Source organism: Bombus vancouverensis, chromosome 13 (assembly GCF_051014615.1).
Source record: "Bombus vancouverensis nearcticus chromosome 13, iyBomVanc1_principal, whole genome shotgun sequence".
NCBI lineage: Eukaryota > Metazoa > Arthropoda > Insecta > Hymenoptera > Apidae > Bombus > Bombus vancouverensis.
Window position 1 is genome coordinate 9197191 of NC_134923.1, and position 27466 is coordinate 9224656.

Consider the following 27466-nt stretch of genomic DNA (forward strand, 5'->3'; position numbering starts at 1 on the left):
TAGCAAAATATCTAGAAGATAAAAGCAAAAGAGATAAACATTCGATTTGTACGAGACATCAGAAAGTGTTTGAAATAGTTACGTTCGACAATGTACGCAATGCGTAGAGAGAAAAATGATCTTTGTTAAGTTTCCATGTAATTTCGCCGTGAGAACATCAATAGCCTGCAATACAGTTAGAAGGTAACGCGACAATTTTACAGTTACATATACGTGCACGCACAAGCGTATACACTTTTAGGTAGAAACAAGGTCAGCAACGAAACGACACGGTCATTCGTGAAATTCCGTGCATCAGTTATCGATCGATATCTAATTATTCATAAAATTTATTTTTCTAACGGGACTATGTAATTGAGGCGATTTGCGAATCGAACGCTGCACCGTTACCATATTTCAGTGAAAATTTTTTCGTAGTATAACGACTTTGTTATCTGCATCTTCGATCTTTTGACGAGCAAACGTATTGGTACTTTAGAGATACAGGGATATTTGCAAGAAACGATGCTAATGTAAATATTTTCTGAGAAATTCCAAAAGTGGTAAAAAAATTCAGGAAAATTATTGTATTGAAATAGAAAATAAAAAAGAGATACTTCAAAAGGTTTATAATAATATAATAATATCCATTTAATAAGGATATGGTGATGATTACCTCGAAAACCCTACATTATCACGATTAAGATTGAAAATGCAAATTATTACGAAATGGAAAGTGTAATAATTACTATTTTAATTATTTCTTTTCTGGAATCTAGATTATGATCGAATTATTTTTACAAATTCAAATGACCATTCGATTCTTTTAAAAATCTCAGTTATGCTAATTATTTCTAAGAACGCAAGAATTTCGGCAAGTGAAGGATTTTTAATTTCTAAAGAAAGGCAAGACCAAACTATATTCGGGTACTTCAGCTCGCACGAGAGATTTTCCTCTACAAATGTGGCAGATGAAAGATTAAAAGAGGCCTCCAAAGCAAATTACACTTTCAATCGTCTAGGTCACCGAATCCGAAAGAAACACGAAGGTTAAAAGACGAGGTACGATAAATTCCAGTATTACCTCCAATTGTCCACGCGTTTCTCAGTCGTTGACAATCGCGCGTTCCTTTTCGTACGAAGCAGACTGTGTAATTGCATCACGCATGCTCGCGACTGGATCAAGAGGAAACAAGCGGAGAACAGCACAAAGGAAACTTTTAAAAGAGGTCTGCATTATAAACGGGGAACTTGTAAGTGGATAATGTATCCGGTTTTGAATAGGAATGAGAAAGAAACGACCGATGCATGACGCGAATTAAATTAATTAGATTAAAGTTGATAATGGGGATTTTAGTTTTGTTTTAAGAAAGAAAGGGCTTATTTACTAAGTAAGAACAATTTACTAAGTAATAATGTCAGTCAATTGATAAATTGTCAATTGCAGATTGTAAACTTATCTTTTCTAATTTTATAGCTTTATGTCAAATATAATAATCGAATGATCAAAAAGTATGATGAATCGCTTGATAGCTTATCATAAGGAAACATCAAATTTCAACCTGGTATGTCAAAAAAAAAATTCAGATTGTTCATATTTATACTATTTTTCTTATTTAATGATATGTAAATGTCTTAACAAAATTCTGGAATATGTTACAGAATATTTGTAGATCCTTTTGCCGCGAATCCTAGACGCAAGAAATGAGAAACGCTAAAAAATGTAAATTTCGTGCTAGGATTTACATATCGGCGTAACTATTGTCCTCAATATTTTTGTTCAAAGCATTGATTGCAATATTAGTACAATAAATACAATCGACAACACCAATGAATGCAATAAATATTGTCGTGTTCGCTATATTAGGAAATATATGTCCGACATCAAATGGCATTAAGGACTAACGGTCAGCCATTTTCTTCCAGGAATTCCAATTGTATTTCGCTCCACTTTTGCAGAAGGATATAATTGAAGAGCGATTATCACTGAAACATAGTTTCAGCGTCCATTTGTCGCCTTCAGAAGGAGATAATAGAACCAATTATGAAACCAATGTGAAAATATGATTGAATGGTATAATTGCCGAACAAATAGCAGTGCTAGAGATAATTTTCGAAGATCAAAGGACACTTATAAACTTTGATAATTGTGCAAAAATCTGCAATAACCAGAAATGCAAAAATATCGAACCTTCGGAAGAAAGCAATGTAAGTAATTGAAGAATCAATGTGAAAATATGGTTAAACGATATGATTATAGAAGAAATAACGATGCTAGAGATAATTAGCAAATACCACAGGATATATTTATGAACTTGGATATTTGTACAAAAACGTTGCATAACCAGCGATTGAAAAAAGAAATAGGAGGCAGCGACAGCTGCGAAAGCGAGTCGATGAAAAATCAGCGGCCACGATAACTTCCGCTTCGAAGCGGTATCCACCAGCTGTCGTTAATGAAACGATACCTACGTAGCCGTATAATGGTACAATGCATAAAATAACTGGACATTATTGTAAAATTGCCGGCATGTATTAATCAAAGTAACCGCAAACATGGGAAAGGAGGAACTTCGCCTGTCTTCCGAGAACCTGAAGAGTACGTGCAATCACTTTTTACTGTCAATATCGATTCTTGCAGCTTTTAACAGCCTTTGTCCCCCCCCCTCCCCCCAAGTTTTACGTTCCTTTCGAATAAATCGTAAAAAAGTGGCCAGCTTTTTCTTTTTCACCGAAACTGCGTCACAGATGTTTATGCAAGTCCGTATTTTTATAAACCTAATTAAGCAAATGTAATCGATTATAAGTAGAGATTTATTTCATCAATTAAATATTATAGCAAGTACTGTATTTTGAATGTTTTGCATACTTTCTTGTATTTCTATATATTCCGGTATACTTTTGTATGTTGTGGAATAATTTTACATAATTTTGCATAATTTTGCATATTTTTTCATATTTTTGTATGTTTTTGTATATTTTTGTATATTACGTGTATTTTACTCTTGTTTGGAATTTTACTTTTCCTATAAATGCATATTATTTAATTATTATTTAATTATTAACAATGCTCTCTTTTCGCTAATTATGTTTAGAATGAAAACGAAACGAATCTTTTTTTTTACGAATAAGAAAGAAATAATTCTCAATTACTATGAAAATAGTTTTAATTACAATATCGTGTTTCATTTTTAATAAACCTACTAATGTTGACAGTAATGTTGACATAATTTCCAAATTATGATTGTTTATGAATATATATAATTGGAAGCATAGGAAGGATCTGAAATATAAATTTACTAATTCAAGGGCTAGTGAATAATTGTTTACCTTAATATCTAGAATAAATAAATCATTGATATATCAATTATTGCCTGTGTCAAGGGATTATGTCTCAAACATTGGAATTGAAAAAAGGGAGGGCTTAAGCTAAATTCGTGGAATAATTGTCGGTAGAAAGCAGAAGAATTTGCTGAGAGCGCGTTTATCGTTCAGACGATTACTTTCGCCGCGATAATGTCGCCATAATGGAGAAAAAGGCGATCAGATAAACAAGGATCGTAAACAAGAAATTAAAATATGCAAATGGTTGGACAGGGAATATACCTATAAACGAGGGTACTTTACAACGTTCTTGTACCGTTAAAATTACTATTTCCAAGTCCACCTTATTTCAAGATGAACTTTGATCTCGTCGTGTATGAGCGATCACATTAGTGATTATTACATAAGTATAAGCGTGTCTAATGCGATCCATCTAGGCACACACAGCTTGAATATCAAGTTCAGGATGAAAAGAAACGAAACATTCGTGTGGGAAAATATTTTTTTATGGAAATATCACTGGATGCATTTTTCTCCTAGATTTTTGTCGTGGATTTTTCTCATAGATCTTTTTCATCGTTCGAAATATAAATTAGATCTTTAGAAAGTGCGAATGTATTATAGAATATGTCGATCTTGCAACTTGCAGATGTTTTTATAAACGTTATTTCAAAATGTGCGTAAGCAATTTTAAAATCGAATAATCAAATTCCATATTACCAAAACTGTTCTTTTAATTGGTTATGAACTTACACGTGTATTTTTATGCCCTCTTCACCGTTCAAAAAATTAACTTTTTATTAAAATTTCATAGATATATTACCCATTTTCAGGAAACTAAACTTGTATTTTTCAAGTTGTATGACTATCGAAGTTGTTTGAAATAAAAAAGATGAACAAAAATGGTCATGTCTCGTCCATGTGCTGCATCTATTATTAACGAAATAAAAGTTAATATAATTGTTCTGTAAATATCCTTTACTTTAACGGCAACGATCCTGTTGAAGTCCAAGAGCGACTAATTGTAAGAAACAAATTTCATCCTTTCCCTTAAAATTAAAAATTTCATTTAATAGCCGCATATGTAAATCCTTTTCTTACTGCTTTCTCATTATCACTATTAAACCTCGTCTACTTGATATCCACAAAATTACCATTTACCATTACATGTTTCCAAAATATTCTCCTTATCAATATAATCTATTCAACCCCACATCTAATTAGAAATTTCATTTAATCGTCACTTACGTAGAACCCAATCTCCTGCTCTCCATTTTTCTCAAAACCTCTTTCATTGCCACTACTAAAATCTCGCCTATTCGGTATTCGAAAAAATTACCATTTACTGTTACGTATTCCCAAGATATTCTTCTTATCAATTTAATCTACTCCATACTTAATTTTCTAGCATTCCTCCGTCAACAACGTTCCTGTCGAAGGCTAAAGAACGACTAACAATCATCCGTGTTGCTTCGCGCTCGCCGGTCGGCGAAGGAGCAGGACAAATAAGACCAACTAGTCTATGGTGGAACAGAGAGGGCAACTGCATCGTTGGAATAACAGTACTCTCACATTGGTGAACGCCGTCGAAGCACGGTACCGTTATCGGTTACCGCGTTACCACGCCGACGAGGACCAGCGACGGAAACCAGAGAATCCAGACTGCTCCTCAGCTTCTCCCGTAAGGCTCCTCCTCCACCTCCTCCTTTCTTTCTTCGTGTTCTCGTTGCTCCATGTGTTTCCTTGACCCCACGCGTCCTTTCCCGGACAGAATAAAGATGTTGGTCACTAGATATACGATGCCAGTGAAAAGTATTATTATCAAAAGTACTATTAAAAGTATTATTATAAGTATAATGATACTATAATGGTATCACAAGTATACTGATATTTAGTATGGATCGAACGCTTCTCACTGTTTCTAGTTTTTAGTTGCTTTATTACAAACCTGTTATTTCTTTTGCGTCATGCCTGTCTTTATAGGAATTTTATGCAACTTTGCAATTTCAAATTTTCTACAAGTGTATAAAAATGTGTTAATAACTTTTGTATTAGATATTTTTCACGATGTTGTTGACAGTCACTTATTCTGGAATTTATTCGCGTATATGCTCGTATAGTAATCTTTATATTAGATATTTTTTACTGTGTTACCGATAGTCGCATATTCTGGAATTTAGTTTTATACATGCACATATTAATAAATGGTGACTTGTATTGAAGATTTAAACATATTTTGTAAAATTGTGCCAGCTTTTATTAAACTTTCTTCCGTCCACTACCGTATATATTCAGAGTAAATCTCGTTATAGTTGTTTGATAGTCTGATCTCGGTTGAACATTTTGGTTTATGAGCTGTCTTTTTGAATTTATAGAGATGAATTCGGGACGATGTTAATGGATTAACAATTTTGGTTTGCTTTCTATATGCTAATCTCAGGTCGACTCTTTGGACTTTGTTTGGACCGGATAAAATGGCATGGTTTCTGATGATTGTCGTTTAGTTGAGTGGAGGATTTTAGGGCTGGGATTTTTGGATTTTCTGAAAATTGTAATTAGGTACTAATTGAAATTTATTGAAACTAAATTTTAAAAATTTTAATTATTAAACAGTTTAATTGATAGACATTTTCATTAACAGATCATTATCTGAATAGAAAATATTCTTTTTAGAAAGTATTCGCTGTATTCTTTGGAGTAATTGTTTTTGGGCCGCAAAAGTCGAAAGAGTTAAGAGTGTCTGTTATTTTCTCGAGGGAAATTGTTCGTTAGAAAACGTCTCGAAATTTCTTCGATAGTAATCACACGTGTTCCTGCTGTGAGAGACAATGGGGTTTGGTTTTCTTCTGTAATTCTACTTCGATGTAAGTGTTTCAATTTAGTATTATAATGGTAATAAGAGACAGGAACGTTTTTCAGTTCCTCGATACTTTCGGTCTTCCCTGAATGATGGTTACCACATTAAATGCACAGTAATTAGCATAATATACGTAACTAGTTTTCGACCTACTTTCCTACTGTTGAATTTCTTCGGCTTGCTAAAGCGCAGGAGTTTTAATAAACTATCATTACCAGTAGTATATTGTAGTTTTCCAGTACCTTTTGTTCCACAAAAGCACTCATCGAGTACGTGGAAACGTTTAATCGTGATCTTTGAAATTTCGAAATTGGTATTCCCGTGTGTCCTACTTTTTCTGTCTCTTTTTGAAGAATATTCCGTATGATAGATACAGTGGAAAAGGAACGAAAAGAAACAGGAATGAAACAAATTTTGTAAAAGATGTTTTTGGAAAAATTAATACCTAAATTTGTAGCGATTGCTTAAAGAAACATAAAATGTCTTTAATTAATTGTTATATTCTCACGATCGAGAAAAGATTGGCATTTTTCTTATTAATATTTCCTACTATTCAAAATTAATACTTTCCTCTTTATCTTTCAAAAGGAAAATCAATACTTCAAATCATCGAATTCTGTCTCAAAATATTGAAGTGTACAATTCTCCTCAACAAGCAAAATAAACAAGAAGAAAAATTATTTCTTCGCATCTTCCAAACTATCCACTTCCCTCAAAAGTGCAATATTTCTCCAAAAAATAATTCTCTAATATATTCCAAACTGTGTTTATTTTCTCAAAAAGGCCGATAGTGACAAATTTTCCTTAAGAATCGAACGAAAACTAACATTTCTTCAAAAACTAATTTTCTAAGATCGTCTATGCTCCGAAAAAAATGATAAAATACCAAATCTCCATTAAAAATTCAAAAGTTAACATTTCTTCAAATATTCCAAATTTTTGTGAAAAGCTCAAAACCGTTAGATTTTCGTCGAAAATCGGTCACAGCAACACTTCTCATTTCTTACCCACGCCACGAACGTCAAACTCATGAGAAATAGATATCGATATTGGACCAATTAATCGCAATGATGCGTACGTGTCAGGCGAGGCACGACGCACAAGATTTCCGGTAAAAAGCCGCGACCAGACATTCACCCTTCCCGTGGAACAGCAGAAAGGCTCTCTCCGTCGATCTTCATCCTCCTGCTCCTCCTGTTCTTCCTCCTTCTCCTCGCTCCAGCGTGGAGGAGCCGACTCACTGGCTAGAGAACTCGAGTCTCTCCTGCGGAACATCCCCGGCAGTTTCACGTCGACGGTCATCCGGATCGACTCGTGGCCAAGGTCGATCGTCAACGGCAACGTTCTTTTCGCGTGAAAAACGTCGGTTTTTTCATATTTCTTGCTGAACAGTCGATTGTCTATTGAAGATCTGTGAAATTATAACAGCTGATTATCCATTGAAAATTTGTGAAATTACAAAAATTGATTGTTCATTGCGACAGTTGATAATCTATCGACAATTTGTGGAATTACGCCAATTGGATTATTTATTTGAATATTTGTGAAATTACAAGAATCGATTGTCCTCCGTTACAACGATCGATTATCTGCTGAAAATTTGTGAAATTTGAAATCGAACAAGTGTTTCTTACATTTCATTTCATATTGTGGTATCGATACAAAGAAGATGGAGGAGTCCGGAGAACCGTGGATCTATACGATCTAAGTGATCTATACGATAATATGGGATTCGTGGCGGTGGTGCGCTGGTGTTTTTCGAGAAACTTTAGAAAACTTTTGTTTAGGAGACTCTGTTTGAGGATTTTTGGGCGAAATTGAGATCGTGGAGCATTGGAAAGTAAGTGGATGAATTTTGATATCTTGTTGCATATTCGAGATCACGTTCTACAGAAGCGTCGATGGACCTCTGACTCTGGAATACTATGGTGGGGTACTGTGTTTCTCCATTTATTTTTGATTTAGTTATTTTTTAGATATCCTAGTTCTCTGTTATTTACGCTTTCTTGTATCCGACACGAGACTGTTTAATCATTGGTTTGAACTTGTTTGAAGTAGATATTATGATATTAAAATTGTACTTTTCAATCATCTTAGTACCCTACTTTTACTCACTCTCATTATGTGTTAGGCTGTTTAGAGTTCACATTTGCTGATAATCTTCTGACATGGAGAAACTAAGGTTATTTAATAACAGATTTGAACTTGTTTAAAGCGAGTAGTATGTCAGATTATGAATATTTTTCAACCATTTAAAACTATCGTTCTATATTCTCCCTCATATATCATAGAATTAGAAATACAAATGAGGAATTAGAATTAGAAATACAAATATCATCTATCTCCTCGATTTTAAGCAGATATCTTCTTCCATCATCTGAAATTCGAACGGTTGCTTAAATTGTACTTTCTTCTACCTAGATTTTATTTATTTATCCGAAATTGGCATTTCTACCGCAAAGAGACGACTCCGATACGATTTTCCCTGGCACGCGAACAGTTTCGTGCGTCCGGTTACTTCCGTTCGTTTATTCGATTCCCATTAGACCGAACTCGGCTAGTAAACGAACCGTGAACTTGGTAATTGCAAGTTGAACGATCCACACACGCTTTAAATCCGGCCGCGCATGTTAGCTTCTCCACGCGATTCGTCGACACGTGATGCTGTAATCTGTTTGTCGACCTTAATACCGTTGCCTTCAACGCGGTGAACGAGGATCCTTCGTCATCCGTAGCGCTGACAGTCGCCTAAACGTCCAACAATTGGTTTACCTTGTAATTGGCTGTAAATTAATGGAAACTGGCAAACCAAGAAAACCAGTGGCTTAGAAAGATTAATAGCAGAGTAGAAGAACAAATGTTTTAATATTTCGATAGAGATCCTGAATAAGAACTTTTAAAATAATATAAACCTTCTCTAAATTTTGAATATCTTAATTTTTGAATACTTCAAATATCAGATATTTTAAATTAAAGTTGATATCGTTATTATGTTTCAAATGTTTGAATCTTTTAATATTCGAAACTTCAAGCTTTTTAAATTTCGGCAAACTTACATTTGTATTCAGTAACTTTCAAATCCTACAGGATTGCAGTGGATATAATTCGGTCTCTTTCCTTCCAAAGATTTGAAATTAAAGTAGAAAAATTAAATAAACACGAATCTTGTCCAACGAGGTTTAGTCGAGACGAAAATAGGAATATTTAATTGATGTGGCTAAAGATCAAAGAGACGTATAACTGTGAATCGAATCCAGTTGTAAAATTTACCCTCGTTATTCATCTTGAGTAAAAATTAAACGCATGCCTTAATTGTCCTTAATTGACCGTGCCTTAACTTAATGAAGCATTCAACAAGATTCCATTTTGTAAACGCACCTGAAACAAAATAGTGGTCCATAAAGTTGAACAAGATCTGTTTCTCGTGTTCACGATGCGTTAACTTTACGACTACATCTTGTCAATTAGATTCATTTTATTTTTAAATCAAAAAAACAATACGTTTTAAAATAAATTGCCGAGGAATTAGATTAGAATTTTATCAGTCGACTTTCGTCGTTTCATAGTATGTACGTGATACCAAATATTCAAACGAAGAACATAAATTAAAAGTCACTAGGATTTAAACGAAATTTTCATGATATTTATAAACGAAACACATATATTTATACAAAAATTATTTATTGGCACATACGTAGGATAGAAACTAAATCATTAAAACAAATCTTGAAAGAAATCTGCAATCGATATTATTGTGTTACTAAATCAAAATCATTAGATTTAATATTAATCCATAATTCGAACGAACAAGTATTCGAATTGAAAGTTCAATTGGAAATCTATGACCAGGATTCCAACCATGATCATCTCGAAATCGATTCGTTCCCGTTGCCGTAATTAGCTGGTTGGATCGGTAATCGTCCAATTTTCGATAATCAGTTTCGTCACGACCTCGGCGTGCAACGGTGAACACGTGAACAGATGGGCTCCGTTTACGTGTACGTGTCAGCGACAGTTATTCCCCATAATACGCGAGCCGACAGACGCCTTTCTGAAAAGTCCCTCGATCCGGCTAACTGTAAAAGATTTCACGCTGCTTCGTTTCCCAGCAGAATACGACGTAAAATTAGAAATTCTAATTACCAACGGATACGCTGTACCTTCGACTTATTTTCGACAGAATTTCATACGGTTCGCGTTAGAAATTCTTTTATCGGTTATTCGTTATTCCTTTTTCTTCCATTAGGCCACTTATACAGGTTTGAAGTGGAATGATAAAGAGTAGCGTTAATCACTAATAATGACGACATCGCTAACGTTTTTGAGGATATCAATATCTAAATGTCGAGTGGATCAATTTTTATATACAATCGGGGACAAAGTTTCGCAATGACATATTGGGTTTTACGTAAGTGAGAATTGAGTGGCGGATTAAACGAATTCTTTCGTTGTATGGAGAACGATGAAATTTGGCAATAAATTGGCTATTTCTACGAAAAAAAGAATTGAAATTTTGTAAACCATTTTAATTCTACAAGAAAAGAATGAAATTTGGAGGCAAATAGAAATAGAAATTGGAATACGCTTTTTGTTTCGAAAAGCGTGAAATTTAAGAAGGAAGAATTGAATATCGAATAAGGAGGGATTGCGATAGATGTTTGGCTCTATAAAAAGAGGATGATATCTGCGGACGATGGATTGGAAATTTGATAGTTAAGAATAGAAAAAAATAGAATTGAAATTTTGGAACTGTGCAACAGTCAACGTATTAAAAGAAACGCGACGAGCCTCGCGCTGAAAATCGAGCGGCGGTAAGCTGATGGCATGCACGCGATAATTCTACACGAGTGGATATCGAGTACCGCGTGCCCGCGATTTCTACCGCGGTGAACAATGCTATCTTTCGCGAAATGCAATCCCTTCTTCCCACTTGGAGAACCATATTCTTCGTGTGATTGGCGAGCTTGTAAATGAGTGACGGCGCGGCGCCACGAGTGTGAAAATTTCGCTGGAATTCGCTGATGCAACAATAGCAAAAACGTTCCAGTTATTATGTTTTGCGAGCAGACACGAACTATAGGCAAACAGCGATTCATCTGACATAGTTATGGGACAGTAAATCTTTTCGATGATATACACGAAATGTTTGTCGGGAATTATAGGCTGAGAAATGTTCGTAGGAACGATATTATTAGGTTAATTAGACTGATGATGTTTATGCAATTTCATGTTCTATGAATGCAACTTACGATATGAAACTTTAATTAGAGCTTTGAATATTTCATAAATTTCTGCTCTTTGTTAATGTCCCCAAAACTTAAATCAACACCCGTAGAATTCTATATAAATTATAATGAACATTCTTCATTGATGATGTTTATCATTTAGAATGTAAAATGTTAGGTGATTAAGTAGCTCGAAAACAAGTAACCTGATAAAAACTTGTCCTAGCTATTTACGATCCAGAGATACTTGTTAAGATGGATAACCGATCATAAATGTCTCACGATCTCTGTTCCAACAAGCACGTTTCACGCTACATGTTTGAAAAGGATACAGTCGATGGCCTTGATTAAAAGTACCGCCTCAAAGGGTGAAATTACGAGCTGCCCGCCACTTTTACTCGAGCCCAGATTCGAAACGGTGTCTGTCGATCGTTCTTCATCCAGTCTCGTCTTGCAATTACAGTTTTAATTGCCATTATCCGACGTGATACGTATTCTCGAATAAATTTAACGCATACTGCGGACCAGCAGCAAGGGTCCGTGGAAACGAGGTGAGATCCTGTCCAGATCTCACCTCTTTCGAATCTTTCGAACTTTGTTAACTGCCAGTGTTTTTGAACAAATTTCTATCGAGCATTGAGGCGTTCATTGTTTATTCTTAGGTTCGATACAGATGCTACGTGGTTGATTTTTCAATAGCGACACTGTGTAATTAAACAGGTCTATAAGCCTACATAAATCCCTTAAATATAAAATACAGTAAAATCTCTATGTACATGTTTTGAACGCATTAAGACACATATTGTTAAATATATAATAATTTACGTGGATATCTTTGTGTTGTACTTCCATGAATTAACACAATTAAGCGAAGATGTATTGATCGATAGGACAGATGGTGTTTCCGTGAAATAAAACACGATTTTTTACATTGAGTTTGTATTTAACCTTTCAACATTTACATAATACCTAACATTTATATAATACTTAATATTAATTAGACTTCTAAAGAACAGATTTCTGAAATAAGTAGATCAGTTTCTGCTTCATAACACTGTATTATTTATTAACACTGTATAAATACACAGAGTGTATATAATATAAAAAATATATAAAATATCGAAAGTATGCCATTCGTCGTTACAATATTTAGCGAGTGAAACAAATCTCTCTACTTATTTTCAGATTCTATCTCTTTACTTGCATTTATAAAAATTTAAGTTGGCATAAATATCTGCAGTCTAGTTATAAGAATTGCTGTTTGATATAAAGTAATTACTATTTCATTGGTATAATTAATCGATAAAATTATGAAAGGAGATCGCACATACATATTTAGAAAACGATTGAGACTAGATATCCTTCATAAGGATGGTTGAATTGTTCCAGAACGAATGACGTCGCTCGATGAAAACACGACGAAGAGAAAAGCTCCAGGGAGCTTAAAAGAGATACAGACGTGGATCGTGCTCTAGTTTAGATCTAGAGCCGAATATGTCTTGCGTGGGAATGTCCTGTTACGAGGATGGCTTCCGGTTGGCTGGTCCCGCATCGGAATGCTCCCTCAGAAGCAAGGCTCGCATCGATGCCCTGTTCGAAGATTCGAGGTATGATTTTCAGTTAGTAATTCAATTCAGACTCGTTTTAGAATTTTTAATACAACTTGATAGATTGTGTTAACTCGCCTTACAATTTTTAATACGATCCAGTAAAAAAGTACTGTACCAAACTCAAATAACAAACGATACACTTCTTCATTAATTTCGCAAGACAGTACAATTTTTATAAAAAGATTCCCAAAAGGCTACAGTGAAACTTATTGATTCAGGTCGATCTACGGATCGAACATTGGCGGTTGGTATGGCGCGGTATCAACCATGAACTCGAATCATCTGGAGGACATGGGGGTGGACGAGCAGAGAAGGGTGAACAGCGCCGTGCAGGCGAGGATCGAGGCGATGTTCGCTTCCGTGGAAGCCGAAAGCGAAACACCTGGAGAATGCGCCGCCGCGATTTTACCGGTAAATATATCGATTACTTTCCTCCGTGGTTCTTCGTCATTTTCGTGCCACCAAACACTTTTCTCTAGTCTTGGGAACCTGTAGAACGATATTATCGCTCATTGTTGGTACACTCATTAATCAAACTCATCGTTAGTATCACTGTTAGTAGTGTATTGATCCCCAAAGTATGCATACAGTGGCGTTTATGTTAAAATGTTCTAGCCTTTGTTGCCTTTGTACTTAAATATTACAGCGTAAGTTTCAATGCACTTAACTTGATATTATTAAATACTCGACTTACATTCAAATATTATTAAAAGATGTTTCTTTTTGCTTTTACTGTCAAAGTTTCTTACGAGGGAATTTTTCTTTTATTAAATATAGAAAATATCACAGTATAAATGTTAATGCACTTGTCGTTTCAAATGTCGTTAGAAGACATTGCTTTCCTTTCATTGTTGAACTAGAGTTGGCCAGAAAATTCTACGTTCGAATTTCTTCTATCGTTTGTATATTCATTCGTCGAGATACGAGAACGAAGTCGATTCGATCGAAATCAGTTGTCGTAGAGTCGAATGCAGCGCGGATCCGCGCAACAAAGATTTCACTGCAATTAGACGGGATCACGAAGAAAAAGAGGATTTTCACTTATGTTAATTCGATCGTACGGCCGCGTCGCCGCGTCCCTGCCCCCGTGCACAGAAAAATCTCGGGGAATGGCCATTCGTTCCACTCTCGAGACGAGTTCGCAGCTGTTCGCGCCTTGGCCAAGGATTCACCTACTTCGCGGCCTGAAAATCGCCTCGAAACACGCACCGACCGCGTATTTCATATTTCGCTACGAAAACCTCGGACTTTTACGGACGTTACACGAAAACGCCTCGCTGTCTTTCCTTATTGCTTTTCTCGTTTAATTTCATTGCATTTTTTAAAAGAAATATTAGCAGAGCATACGAATAGACTGGGGATTTTTATGCATTCACGAGGAATTTGAAAATCCAAAATTGTACGTAATATGGAAAAATATTTAAAATCATAAAGCAATATTTTGCCTGAGTTTCATTTTTTTAATTATATCTGCAAAAATATGAATCTGCATAAATACTCGTAGTCCAAATATGGGAAATATGAGAATATAAGAAAGAATGAAATATTCGAACGTCAAACGAGTTTGCTAAAATATAAAATGTTCTAATCATTTTATATAATCCTCACTTACTCGACAATTCGTTCGTGTACAAAAATCAACGAATATATCGGATACATTTACGAATGGAAATAAAATTGAGATCGACGTATAATTGGTCTGGTGAACTGCTTGCTCGTTCGAAGACGAAGAGAAGCGAAAAAATAAAAAGATAGAAAAAGGGTAATAAAAATAGAATTTTTGCAGTTTTGTGCTCAACTGGAATATGGTCTGGTGTTACTTCTAGTTAAGTATGAATTTAGGTGGATGATTATGAAGAATATTTTTCGAATATTTTTGTTTAATGTCGAATTAAATATCTTTGCTATCTGATGCTTCCATACAGGCGTGTATTAAATAATATTTAGTTGAATGAGAGTAGAACGAAACGTGCTGGCAGAGATTAAGAACGTCGTAACACTTAATATTGCGTACTACTAATTATGCGACACGGTCGAGCGCAGTTTTCATCGAGTAGGAGGCGAATATCGTTCTTGATGTCTAGGGAACGGTGGAAAATATGCCAATGAGGATTGTTCGTACTATGGAAACATTATTTCCGTTCGATTTCAAGTTCCATCGCACGATATCGTGCCATAATCTTTTTCAAAATTTGATTTCTCCGGGGAAAAGCCTAGTTGAAGTACATAGCTGAAGTATGAAACATAATTGGTGTAGAAATCGAACGATATATTACATTTTCTTCAATTCAACAGAATGATACAGGACTTTCTTTTTTTATTTTTCATAGTTCTTCCTCTCCAAGTTACATTTATTACATATTGATTACGTTTGATTTACACTTATGGTCCACTTTTTAATCAGCAAGCTTAACATTTCTCGTACTTAACATTTGGACTTCAAATCTACAATTTAAACTTGACCTTAGAATGTACAGCGGAATCTCGGTTGTTCGAGCCCCGTTCAACCGAAGTGTTGTACTATCAGAGGTGCTCTGAACTTTACGGTAACTTCATTTTTTTTCGAAACTTTAACGCGAAGAGTACGAAAGTATAAATAGTCAAGTATTGTGAAAGTAGTTAACAAAACTTTCAACCGTTTAAATAATTAATTAAACCTAAATACGTGTTCAACATCGTACTATCAAAAGTTTTCTACGATTTTACGATTTTATAATTTATGAACTTTATAATTTAGAAAAGTTAATAGATTATTCCGTATTATCTCTGTTTTCAACTATCCGAGATCGGCCGGGTCCACATCACCTCGAATAATCGAGATTCTACTCTACCTCTTGTATCCTTATTCTGTATACTTTTACATATAACATAACAATATAAAATATAAAGATGCAAAAATATAATATAAAGTACACAAAATAAAATTTGTTTTTTCCAGTCATGTCAGTCCGGTGCTGAAAATGTAAAATCATATTCTCCCGAACGTAATTACATAATTAGAATTTAGATAAAAAATTGGTTTATCTGTTAAATATTGTAAAAGGTACCATACTTTGGATATTTCATATATTTTCGCGCGTTATATACATCCTGTGCATTTACGCATCTTCAAATTTTTCATAAATACTAAAAAGTCCGCAGTCTCTCGATAAGTACCCTAAGTCATTCTTAAAGACAAATTGCATGACTTTCCTCGAGCGGCCGTGGTCCCAGCGATTTTTAATCATCACTTTCATTCCGTTCACGATTCGCGAAGCGTGACGGGGCTTGCTCCTGACTATTTGGAGCATTGAAAAATTCCCCTTCGTTGCCGCGGATCGGTATGCGGATTTTTCTTATTGCCCCGCTTTTATGGCCTCCCTCTTCCGCATCGTTTCGTTGCGCCATCCTCGATGATGCCTTCGTCGAGGTCAGCAACAACTTCAGATCATTGCCTCGATGCCCATAGAGATACAATCTTAAGACCTGTAGAATTTCATCCACGCTTCGAATTGACGAGCTTTTACACTTATCAGCTCTTAACCATCCAATATGTAAGGATAAAGAGCACGTTTTATGAAAGATAGCGGCTCTGAGGCTGCGATGGGACGATAAAGAAAATGGGTAAGTAGGTTCCTGAGAAATTTGAAAAAGGGACGCAAGAAGAACTCATACAGCGTCTCATGAAAAACGTATTCGAACACTTGTAGAAACTTTCATCAATGCACGTATATAACGCGTTACGTGAAACATTCTGAAATTTCATTAACACAGATCTATGAAATTTTATACATAATCGAGCAGAGAATCATTTTCTAAATGTACAATGGGGTGCAAAAGAGATACATAATTAATTCTACAAGTAATTGTAGGACCGCATTGTTAACATTAAATTGATTATTTAATTTTTCAATTATTGAATTCTAAAATTTTGAAATATATATGCATATAGGGGTGACAAAATATCTAGTACAAACAATATATGATAATGATAGTAATATTAATTTCACAAAGATTATACATTCAAGATAGTTATTAGTGTTTTTTGGATAAATATATATTTCTATTAAATTACATACATTTTCAGAATATCTTCAAACTTAACCAATACGATCATGAAAATCGCGTCTCGTTAAAAATTTTTAAATGCTATTAATTTACTGCAAATAATTCGTAGAATTTATATGCATATTCACTGGAAATTATGTACATACTCGAGCTTGGTACATCCAATATATTCTTTTACGTATTTTATAAACCGTAAAAATGTCAAGGTATCCCAATTACAATTCTTTTCAAATATAATCCATTACCATATCGACTATTTGTCCATCATGTGCAAATGTGTGTCCCAATATGCAAATCAGCCTCGTCATTACATCAGAGGATGGCAAACAAAGACTCGTAGAATGATAAAAGAATATGTCACGTTGTTGTCTCTTCCAGAACAGGATAAGAATTCGTCATTTTACTGCCTTGATTATAACCGCATAATTGCGTTTAGAAATAACTTCTTCATTAAGAGCCATTACAGTCTATATCTTCATGAAATAAATATCCATTCCTTAGAAGACACGAGAGACCGGAATAAAAATGGCACTTTATCGCGTGTTTTGATGTTCTTCCAATGAAAACACGCTGCGTCCCGTAACTACAAAACCTCAGAGAAACTTTCAATGTTTATATATTGTATCAAAAATATTTTACATGTCCAAACGAAGTTTGAAATTATATTAAGAAACAAGTTAGCCTTTCCTTTCCTAAAAAAAAAAGGCTAAATTACGTTCAATGGAAAAAAGAAACTCGTTAGAACGTAAGAAAAAAGCAGAGAACCGTTTATCTTCGTTTCATAATTGCAAAACCAGCATGACATCCAAATTGTACAAAAAAGTGGAATTGGACAAGTTGACTCAACAATCGAACTCACGACAAAAAGAAATTGCAATAGGAACTTTCAGTTTGGCTGCTCACTTCTAAATATTTCTAACCGGACTTATCCTATCTGTTATATCTCATACCAAGTACCTGTATAAAAATGGAGAAAATGGTTTCGCGCTTATGACAGGCAATATACTTTTCGTTTCGTTCATGGAAGATAAGGAGATAAGGTTTAGTAAGTATTCTAAGCGTGAAGATAACCGATACTTTACGTTTCGCTTTTAATGGAAACGTGTTTCGCGCGCATCGTGAAACGTTTTACACTGGTCGTAGTTGGGGCTAATGGCCGATGAAAACTCCCGATAACGGCGCACCATCGATTAATCTACGTAATTTACACCGTACTTGCATCTTTTGCATCTTGGTGAACTTTCATTATCCTGTCGTTCGTGGCGCGTCCTTGTGCTTCTAGTAGAGCTATTACCTCTTTCTCATCCTGGTGATGTCGATAAAAAGCGTGGTGCCTGCCACGAACATGATGCTCTTCGATATTTTCTAATTTAGAGTACTATAACGATGTATCGAAGAATCACATTCTATTGTATTTCTTGTAATTTGGTGCACTATGAAAAAGGGGCTTAAGTGTCCATTAAATGGCCATTAAATGACCATCAAATTATCCTTCCAGGTGAAATATATGGGCGCAGCACCTGTGGGAGGTCGCGTGGCAAGCGTTCGAGGCCTCCAAGAACCCCTACGTCAGCTTCTGGAAAGAATCCAATGTTCTGTGCGAGCGGAACTCGAAGTCTCCAGACGGGGGTTGACTTTCCGCACGTCTGACACCTGCGAGAAGAACAACCCCTTTCGCAGGATCGCCGTGTGGAGTGCACTGAGGCTTCGCAATAAACGCATGCCATCGGGAGAGCTGCATCACGCTTTCTTGCCGTTGGTCGGTGATCACGAACAGAGCCAGACAAGCGAGGAGAAGCACGCAGACTTGTACAGGTGAGCATGGCGATGGAAAGCGCCATCAGGTGAAATTAATAGCGTTGTGGCTACCTGTAATTAATTTTCAGTTCACGCTTGGATTGCAAAAATTACTTTGAAAAGGTTTATTCGGTTGATTTCAGGGAAACTTCGGTTTGAGAAACTTTGTTCAGGATGTGGATATTTCAGATTAATCATTTTAGAGTTTTATGTATCTCAGTATTATCATGGTTTTAGATATTTTAGACGAGCATCTTGAATTTTTAGGTATTTCAGGAATTTTTAGATAACCTTTTTGAGGTTTTAGGTGTTTTAGATAGCCAAATTTATATCTTGTGGTATTTCGGATAATCGTCTAAAATTTTTATATATTTTAGATAATTAATCTGGCTTTCTAGATGTCTTAGGTAATTATTTTAAGCTTTTAAGTATTTCAGGTAATGAATTTAGGTTCTCAGATTTATTACGATGATAGATATAAATATAAGAAACGATTGCTTTTTAATTACTCTACATTATTCTCCGTTTTTGAGGCGTATTTTTCAATCGTTGGAATAGTTGATATTTTTTAATTAGCGTTATACTTCATTCAAACAAAAGCCCAAGTAGAACTACAAAAGTAGGTTTACAACGATTTAGGAAATTACAACTAAATTTAAAACACACGTGTTTCAGAACAATGCGTGGCCTGAAAACGACATCAGACCACTATTCACCGATATTTGCAGTAGTAATGCGACGACCAGGGGCGACCAGGTTACTAGAATGCCACGCGTTCGCGTGTGAGACGGAAGAGGATGCAGTGGCTGCTGCAGCGACCCTCTACAGATCTCTACTCGCTGATTTGGACGCGAATCGACGTCGGCCAAGGCACACGAACGGAGTCGGTTGCATGAGCATAGCCTCGGTAGCCTCCAGCGTCAGAGAACCGAGTCCAAGCAGCAGGCTCAGCACCAGAATGAACATATTACAATCGGAAGCTATCAGATCGACTCCTCAACATCCCGTGAGACCTCCAAGAACGAAGAAAATCTCCGTGTCCAGTTCGGTAACGGAAGAGGAAACTGAAAAATCATCTGGTTTACAAAAAGCTCCCAGAAGAAAGAAGAAAAATTCTGATATCAAAGCAGAAGACGTTTTGGAGGCTCGAGGAAGAAGAAAAGAGGCTAGTCCGAAAGAAAAAATTACTCCAGTGGTCCAGAGCTTCAGTCCTATTCAGACGAACTTCGACTCGAAAGTTTCCAAGAAAGAGGAACGCGAAAATTCGAAGAATAAAACGTTCGGAATTAAAAAAGAAATAAACGCTCCTGAAAAAATCGAAGTAGAAAACTCGAATAATTCTGCGAACAAGATTTACGACATAGGGGCCAATGGATTCTATGAGACAGTCTCTAACAGATACGAGAAGCTTCCAATAATTGGAAAAGCGGGGAAAATCGAGAGCCCGGCGCAAGAACCTCCGATTAAAGAAGCAGATGACGTGGAGGAAAGAATGTACGAAAAATCTCACGGTTCCTATGACCTGAATAATCCTGTGTCCTCGAGAGATGCGTCTAAGGATCAAGAAACACACTCTGCGAGGTCAGACGTTATAATCTACGACAGGATCGACAGATCAGGCTGCAAGAGCGAAGAAAACGCATTGTACGAACGAGCTTTGAAGAGAAACAGCAAAGAGAGGCTCTATGAGGAACACTTTAAAGATGTTGATAAAATATACAGTCTTGCCCAGGAAGAAATTTACAGTGGCAGAGGTAGCAAACTGGGACCAGGGAAGATAAAGAGTTCGCAAGAAGATATATTCTTTGGTAGATCCTGTAATAACGAGATTTATCAGTTGAGCCAGGAGAGTCGTGGGGATTCTGTGTCAGTGGAACGAAGAAGATCCAGGGACCAAGAGAAGATCACACCTGGAAGACGAGTGAGCAGAGTGGTTACCATGGATAAACCTTTGAAGAAGCAACTCAGCGATTCCACGTCGAATTTGAATTTGATGGAGCATAATCAGCCAAGAGTCAGGAAGAGAAGCAGAGCTGGAAGTGAACCACCTGTTAGCAGGTCTGAGGATGCTACGAAGGCTCTCGAGGAGACTAGATTGAAGAGATCTCAGAGTGATATAGACGTGGATAGAGGAGATTTGATGACCAGAGTCGAGTTGCCCAGGAGAGGAAGCTTTTTGAATCCTGGAAGCGCTAGGAGACCTAATAGTATCAAAGGTGGCACTCCTTTGGGATTTACCGAACTTTTTGATGAGTTTAGGAATCAGGAGGGTCTGACTAGTGTCGACGACATCTTGGCTGCTATTATCGGTAAGTATTAATCGAGAAAGCTTCAAGATTGAAGATTTACTATTGTTTGAATAATTTTAAGGGACTTGAAGATGCAAATTTGTAGTTGGCCATATTGGTTTTTTATGAATTACAACTTTCTCTTTTATAAATTGTATGGGAATAATATAGAAACGATGACGAGGAAGAAACGTATATTATTATACCAATATTATTATAACACTTCCTCTTACTTTTATGTTAATAATATTATATGTATTCTTTCCTTTTATTATCAGATTAATTGAAAGCCAACCTTTCATTTGTTATTTTTTTTCTGTCAACTTATATTGTGAAATTCTTTTTCTTTTATACATATAAGTTTCGTTTTTTAATTAACTTTTACACGTTGTGTACTATTTCACTGTGCCTAGTCCTTAATGGGTTAATATGAAATGCTTTTCTATTTCATATTAAATGCTTCTTCTATTATCACATTCTATTACTATTTTATTTGATTCCTCTAGATCCTGAAGGCATGTCATTCAACGACTTGAAACCCTTGTACAAAGAGTTCTTGTTAAAATTAGCCGCCACATTGACACAGGATGAGCTATATCAGAGATCAGCGAGCATAATGAGGAGGCGTCGAAGGCCGCAACGAAGACGATCCAGTCGTCGAACCTGCTTACTTGGCAGGGCCATCAAAAGGTCTGTGTCGAGGTTGAAGGGTGGACCGACGGAATTCACTTCCGTGATCTTCCCTGCGAGAAGACTGAACGATAGTTTCGGTAGTAGCTCTTCTTGCGACGCCAGGAACAATCATAGGAATCGTGTATTGGCTAATAAATTGGGCAAGAGAAGATCTTCGTGGAGGACGAGTAAAAATGGCGCCTGCCATACTACTTCTGAAGATAGCGACACTTGTAAGTATTGTAATATATTTCAGCATCGTCTCGATATTTCTAATTTCTTCATATCTGACATTAAGATGATACAAAACCGATGTATCCGTAGGTGTAAAACTTTCTGAAACAACGTATATGTTTATATACCGTAGAACAATTCGTACAAGCATTTTTCAGACAATTCCGACAATCCGTCAAAGAAATGCTTTGAACAAAAATATTAAAAGTTTCAAGACGACCTTAACTTTTTATGGGATTCAAAATTTATTGAAAACTTTTAATATCCAAAATGTATAGCGCACTGCAAGTTGACTAACTTTCGTTCCAAACGTTTCTTTGGCAGATGATCGGAAATGTACATATATTTCGTTTATAGAGCAGAAAATTTTTGTAGTCGTATGAAAATACTAAAAAATGATACGAAACTTAATGTACTTAAACCTAATTAATTAGTATGTAAAATAATGCAATATGTTCAAATATGTTTCTCTTTTTTTTTCTTTGTAGCCACTGTAAAATAAGTTTTACTAAAACCCGATGATATTTCTGTTCAGGCAGAAGACTAAACAGAAGCGCAGGAGCGGCAGCGAACAGGAGCAGCAGCGGTTACGTGAGTTGCAGCGAGTGTAGCTACGATTCGGAGTCGTGCACCTGCGTGTCAGCGGACAAATGCTACTGCTCGTTGTCGAGGAGGATCCCGACGCAGCCTCACGTTCCTCCAAACACGGTGGTATGTGCTTGTGACACTGACAGCTGCTCTGAAAGCAATAAGTGTTACTGTGCTCGGCAGCCGATCCGGCCGACGATACTGGAGCAGTTAAGGCAGAGAGGCATCGTGCCCTCTGAAGGCACCCTCAGCCGAGCCGGAAGCCCGGACAAAGCTCGAGCGGTCAAGACCGGCAGATGTCGAACGCCTTCCCAAGGTTTGGATGTACTCAAGGTAATTCGAAACGTAAATATTCTAATTCCTATACAGGGTGAGTTGTAAATGTTCGTATTTCAGGAGATGAATCTATAGACATTGCGATAAGTAAAAAACATCTGATGAAAACACGTACCATGTACTTTAGTTTTTCAGTTATACAGGGTGGTTGGTAACTGGTGGTACAAGCGGAAAGGGGGTGATTCTACGCGAAAAAAGAAGTGGAAAATATAGAATAAAAATTTTTTGTTCGAGGCTTTGTTTTTGAGAAAATCGACTTTGAATTTTCGCTCGGTACGCGTGCACTTTATCACGTCTCGTTATAACGGATCTCACTGTAGATCGTTGTCTCGATTGACGTTATTTTTTTAATTTTTAAAATTTTAAAATTTTAAAATTTTAAAATTTTCAAATTTTTAAATATTTAAATATTTAAATTTTTAAATTTTTAAATTTTTAAATTTTTAAATTTTTAAATTTTTAAATTTGTATTCTATATTTTCGACTTCTTTTTTCGCGTAGAATCACCCCTTTTCCGCTTGGACCACCAGTTACCAACCACCCTGTATATAAAATTCGATATATTGTCCAGTAATTCTATATCGAAGCTATCTTTTCGTTCGATTGTTTGATCAAATATGCGTTTTTCTCGTTCTCTGGAACGCTTAAACAGTCTCAATAACATTAACGACACAGAGTAAGATTAATCAAGTTAAATTACATCGAACTGTAGGAAAGTTACCTCATCTTCGATTCCAATGATTTTTGGATATGTTGTAGAAATCGATATTTTGAACAACCTTTTCATACGCTGGTTTCGCTTAGTTTCCGAGATATTCGCAAAACCCTGTCGGTAGCGCTGCAGTGAATTCTGCCTATAGTTGTAAGTTTGTGACAACGTGTGTATTAGCATTGGTTGGTAAATTAACGTAGGTAGTAAAATAATCGTTTCCTAAATTGTTGATTGCTGATTGTTTTATCAACTCATTTTCTAATCTCTTGTATTTCTTCATCTTTTATAGAGGATTGTTAAGATGAGAGGAATGAACGGTTCATCAATCTATTCCAACTATTAGAAAAAATGTTTGTTTGATTATAAATGAAGAAATTTTAGTTGATTATAGTACGATGAACGAGGCTTCTTATTGTTTTTATTCGTTTCCAGAAGCAGTCATCGTCAAGCTACGGTAGTTCGAACAACTTCGCCCTAGATTACGACCTGTTCAATCCAGGACGAAAGTCTCAACAGTCTTCGGACAGCGAGAAGGTGCTAGTCGTTAGTGCTAGAGACACGCAGGGCCGTTTAGTGTACGTCGGTGGCGCTGACAGAGACAAGAAATGTCTTTCCCATTGTTCCAGTCGATCTGGAGCGCATCACGAAGCCCTTTCGATCAAGAAAAGCGCGGAAATCGCGGCCATCTTCGGCGCTGAATCGAGTAGAATCAGCAGGCGAACCAGTAACGCTTCCAGCGTCAAGAGTTCCATTAGTCTGGAGGCTGGTTTAGGCTACTTACCATGAAGATCCTTTTTTCCTTGATAAAATTACACCCTCTACTTGATCTGGTCGGCAAATTATAAGGATTAGAAAATATAGTTATATCACAGGATGATTGTAAATTAAATTAATGCGTCAAATTATACAGTAATGACATTTACACGACCTTAAGTAAAAAATAAGATACCGAGAAGTTTAAAAGATTTAAATTTATCCTAGCAATTTGTCCTAGCAATTAAAATTAAATAAAGTATAAATCATTGATCAATCGTCATGTTATAACTTGACATCAAAAAATATAGAAAAGTCTATTCTTGAAAAAGAATTTTCGATCAGATTTAGTAGATATTATACATAAATATACATATATATATAAAGTTATTTTTTTATTTTTTATTAAAAAAAGACACCATTCAGCAAAGAGGTGTAAATACTGAAATAAATACTTCAAAGAGAACGTCCAGGAAGAAATACGTAAAAGATATCGAATTATTTTTTACGAGCGCATAAACGCTCCAGCGATAATAGTTTCTATTTTTACTTTTAGAATATTATTTGTCTTTTACTAAAGAAATACCTTGAGCTCGCGTTTTCGATATTCAATTACTATTTAGTTGATTCAAGCTAATTGGCATGAAAAATCACGGGAATGTAATGTCTACGTATATATTGATATTATAGCGCGTGTATATTAATTAATAACGGTACTGTCATTTACATGGTTCGCAGAAATGTACCAGTTCTTTCCATAACGGTACCATATTCTCGTTTCTGCGAGACTTGATCTCAGCAAAAGTGGCTCTGAGTCGAGCACGCTAAAATTAGCGATTTACTGTTCGCACTACAGACATTACAAAAAAGGAAAATATTCAATATCGTCATTCTGATAACGTGTACGAATATCTTGCAAGTACCTGCATTATCACTTGTAAAATTTTCTTTCCTTTATTTTTTCATTCTTGGCAATTATTTATAGATCAAAGTATCTATTGAGATGTAAACAATTTTTTTATTCGTCTTTTTGACTGCTGTTTAATGTATGCGTGAAAATAATTCGCAATGATAGCTGATCCAATTTAGCATAGATCTGTTTGTAAGATTTTTGGTTGAATATGATCAATTATTAGTTTGTATTTTTGTCAATCCTCTGTTGCTACACAGGACCTGATAACTTGACTAAAGATAGTTTAACAAACGAAGCAAGGGAACAGTGCAATACCACGCGCAGCCTCGTCTCTCCTGAGGTAAATTATCGTTTTATTATAATATGTACATTTCTCGTGTAATATGTATGAAATATGAGGCAATTCCTATTGTTGCACCGATACTTCTTCATGTACTATTAATAAAATCTTGATCCATTTTATGGAATTTTTCTGTGTACTCAGAGGGGACTTCTACGTCTTTCAGATTATCCAAGCCTATTTCCTCTTCTGTCCTAAAATTTAAGAAATATTCGCTAAGAATCACAATTTAAAAAGAATATTGGAAAAGATATAAGATTGTAAAATAGGAGCAAAATTTCGTACCTGATCAAAATATCTACAACATTCTCACAGATTAACAACGCATTCTTATTCTGTTCCCATTTATGATACTCTCTGAGTATTATATATGTATTTTGTTTTCTCAATATTTCCCTGCCTTTCCTTGTTGCACAAAGTTGAGCTAAGGCTTCTAGTAATATGATCCTAAAACACAACAAAAAAATAACAATTTCCATTTAGAAATATTATCGATTTCATAGACACGTTTCTGCACCTGATATCCAAGTCTGGCTCTCTCGTTTTCGTCTCTGACAAATATTGCAGAGTAGTTGGTAATTTATCATTGTCCTCGTCATCAAACTCTTCTGGTCCAGCCAATGGCAACAAAAGGTATGACAAAATATCCACTTCAGGACTTAATAACCATTCATGATTTTGCACATCAAAGCAACAGTTTTTTAAAGTGCCAATAATTCCACCGCGTCTCACTAAGCTGCTTGCATATTCTGTAAAAGGAAGCAGTCTCTGGATGACACTGCGGTCTTTGTCCATTAAATACCTATGGACATTAAATTCGCAATTTGATGAATTATAATTTATAAACATATTAATTAGCGATTAGATATAAATTATAAAGGATTAATTAATGATCACCTTCTCACATGTGGAGACTGACTGAGATTACTGAAAACTGGGCCTAAATAATGAAGGTTGGCTCCAGAATTGTTGTAATGAATTGCAGTGAATGCTGTCACAATAGAGTCCCATGTATAACCGCTTGTTTCAATAAGTGCTATAACTCTATCAACCAAGTGCTGTGGTCTGGTCATATTGGAAAGGATCATGCAGCATGGATCTGCCAAGATGCTTTCTTCGTCCATTATACAGCTATCAAGAAAAGCAAATGATGAAAAAAAGAAAGAAGAGTGTTATTTGGTCTTGTTAATAATGTGCTTACCTAATACAAACATGTATTAAATTGTAATTATATTTTCCATCCTTTGGGTGAGTTTCTGATATCAACAAAAATGCACTGGTTCCCGCTTCATCCGCAGTTATGTTTATTAAAGCCAGAGCTGCATCTTTGGAGATTGCTGCAGAAGAATCTTGTGTCAACGCAATTAATTGCGTCAATAAATCTGGAAGTTTTAATAGCAGCTCTCGTCCTTCTGTGGTTCCAGTTACGCCTGATATTCAAAGATTATTATGAAAATTAATAAAAATAAGAGGTTAGGATCACAAAGATTGAACACTTTTTGATCACAACTACTCACTGAGGATATGTTCTAATGCAACAGCTTTTAAGTCTAGTCGCGTATTCGGATTTAAGTATTGACAAATTTCTTGAAGGGACTCCATTGTAATTCAGCAACTTCTTAAAATAACATATGTATCGTATATTGATCGTACACGCGTGAGAAAACGATTATAGTGGTATCTAACAGTCAACGCGCTAAACTGAATAAAATTACTACTAAAGTTACTAGGGTAACCATTGGCAGTACTTGTTGAAGTCAAAATAAGTCACGAATTTATTTTGGGTAGAAG

The 27466-nt window shown here is 35.7% G+C and overlaps 2 protein-coding genes across 5 annotated transcripts; one reads left to right on the forward strand and one right to left on the reverse strand.

Annotated features, from left to right (window-relative positions):
- The first annotated feature begins 1451 nt into the window (after window positions 1-1451).
- On the forward strand, window positions 1452-25802 carry LOC117162002 (uncharacterized). Of its 4 annotated transcripts, none has more exons than XM_076623622.1 (11): window positions 1452-1544; window positions 1642-2578; window positions 4137-4327; window positions 4712-8000; window positions 12775-12992; window positions 13214-13406; window positions 18541-18857; window positions 19515-21148; window positions 21634-22032; window positions 22569-22954; window positions 24102-25802. In XM_076623622.1, exons 5-11 carry the CDS (start codon window positions 12880-12882, stop codon window positions 24453-24455), a joined length of 3396 nt encoding a protein of 1131 aa, XP_076479737.1. In that variant the 5' UTR covers window positions 1452-1544; window positions 1642-2578; window positions 4137-4327; window positions 4712-8000; window positions 12775-12879; the 3' UTR covers window positions 24456-25802. The 4 variants fall into 4 exon arrangements, with proteins under 4 accessions (XP_076479737.1, XP_076479739.1, XP_033199710.2 ...); XM_076623624.1 differs by lacking the exon at window positions 4137-4327 and having other exon boundaries at window positions 22569-22744; window positions 22805-22954; XM_033343819.2 differs by lacking the exon at window positions 4137-4327.
- Window positions 25669-27359, reverse strand: LOC117161778 (protein HGH1 homolog). The gene is made up of 6 exons (XM_033343530.2): window positions 27193-27359; window positions 26877-27105; window positions 26573-26806; window positions 26193-26477; window positions 25961-26122; window positions 25669-25869 (listed from the first exon to the last, which is right to left on the reverse strand). Exons 1-6 carry the CDS (start codon window positions 27275-27277, stop codon window positions 25764-25766), a joined length of 1101 nt encoding a protein of 366 aa, XP_033199421.1. The 5' UTR covers window positions 27278-27359; the 3' UTR covers window positions 25669-25763.
- Window positions 27360-27466: the final 107 nt, after the last annotated feature.

Coding starts and splice junctions, on each gene's coding strand:
- LOC117161778 (XM_033343530.2), bottom strand. CDS start 27,277: ATGGAGTCCCTTCAAGAAATTTGTCAATACTTAAATCCGAATACGCGA. Junction 27,106..27,192: donor TGCATTAGAACATATCCTCA/GTGAGTAGTTGT, acceptor TTTGAATATCAG/GCGTAACTGGAACCACAGAA. Junction 26,123..26,192: donor GAGCCAGACTTGGATATCAG/GTGCAGAAACGT, acceptor GTTGTGTTTTAG/GATCATATTACTAGAAGCCT.
- LOC117162002 (XM_076623622.1), top strand. CDS start 12,880: ATGTCTTGCGTGGGAATGTCCTGTTACGAGGATGGCTTCCGGTTGGCT. Junction 13,407..18,540: donor GCGCCGCCGCGATTTTACCG/GTAAATATATCG, acceptor TTATCCTTCCAG/GTGAAATATATGGGCGCAGC. Junction 22,955..24,101: donor AAGGTTTGGATGTACTCAAG/GTAATTCGAAAC, acceptor ATTCGTTTCCAG/AAGCAGTCATCGTCAAGCTA.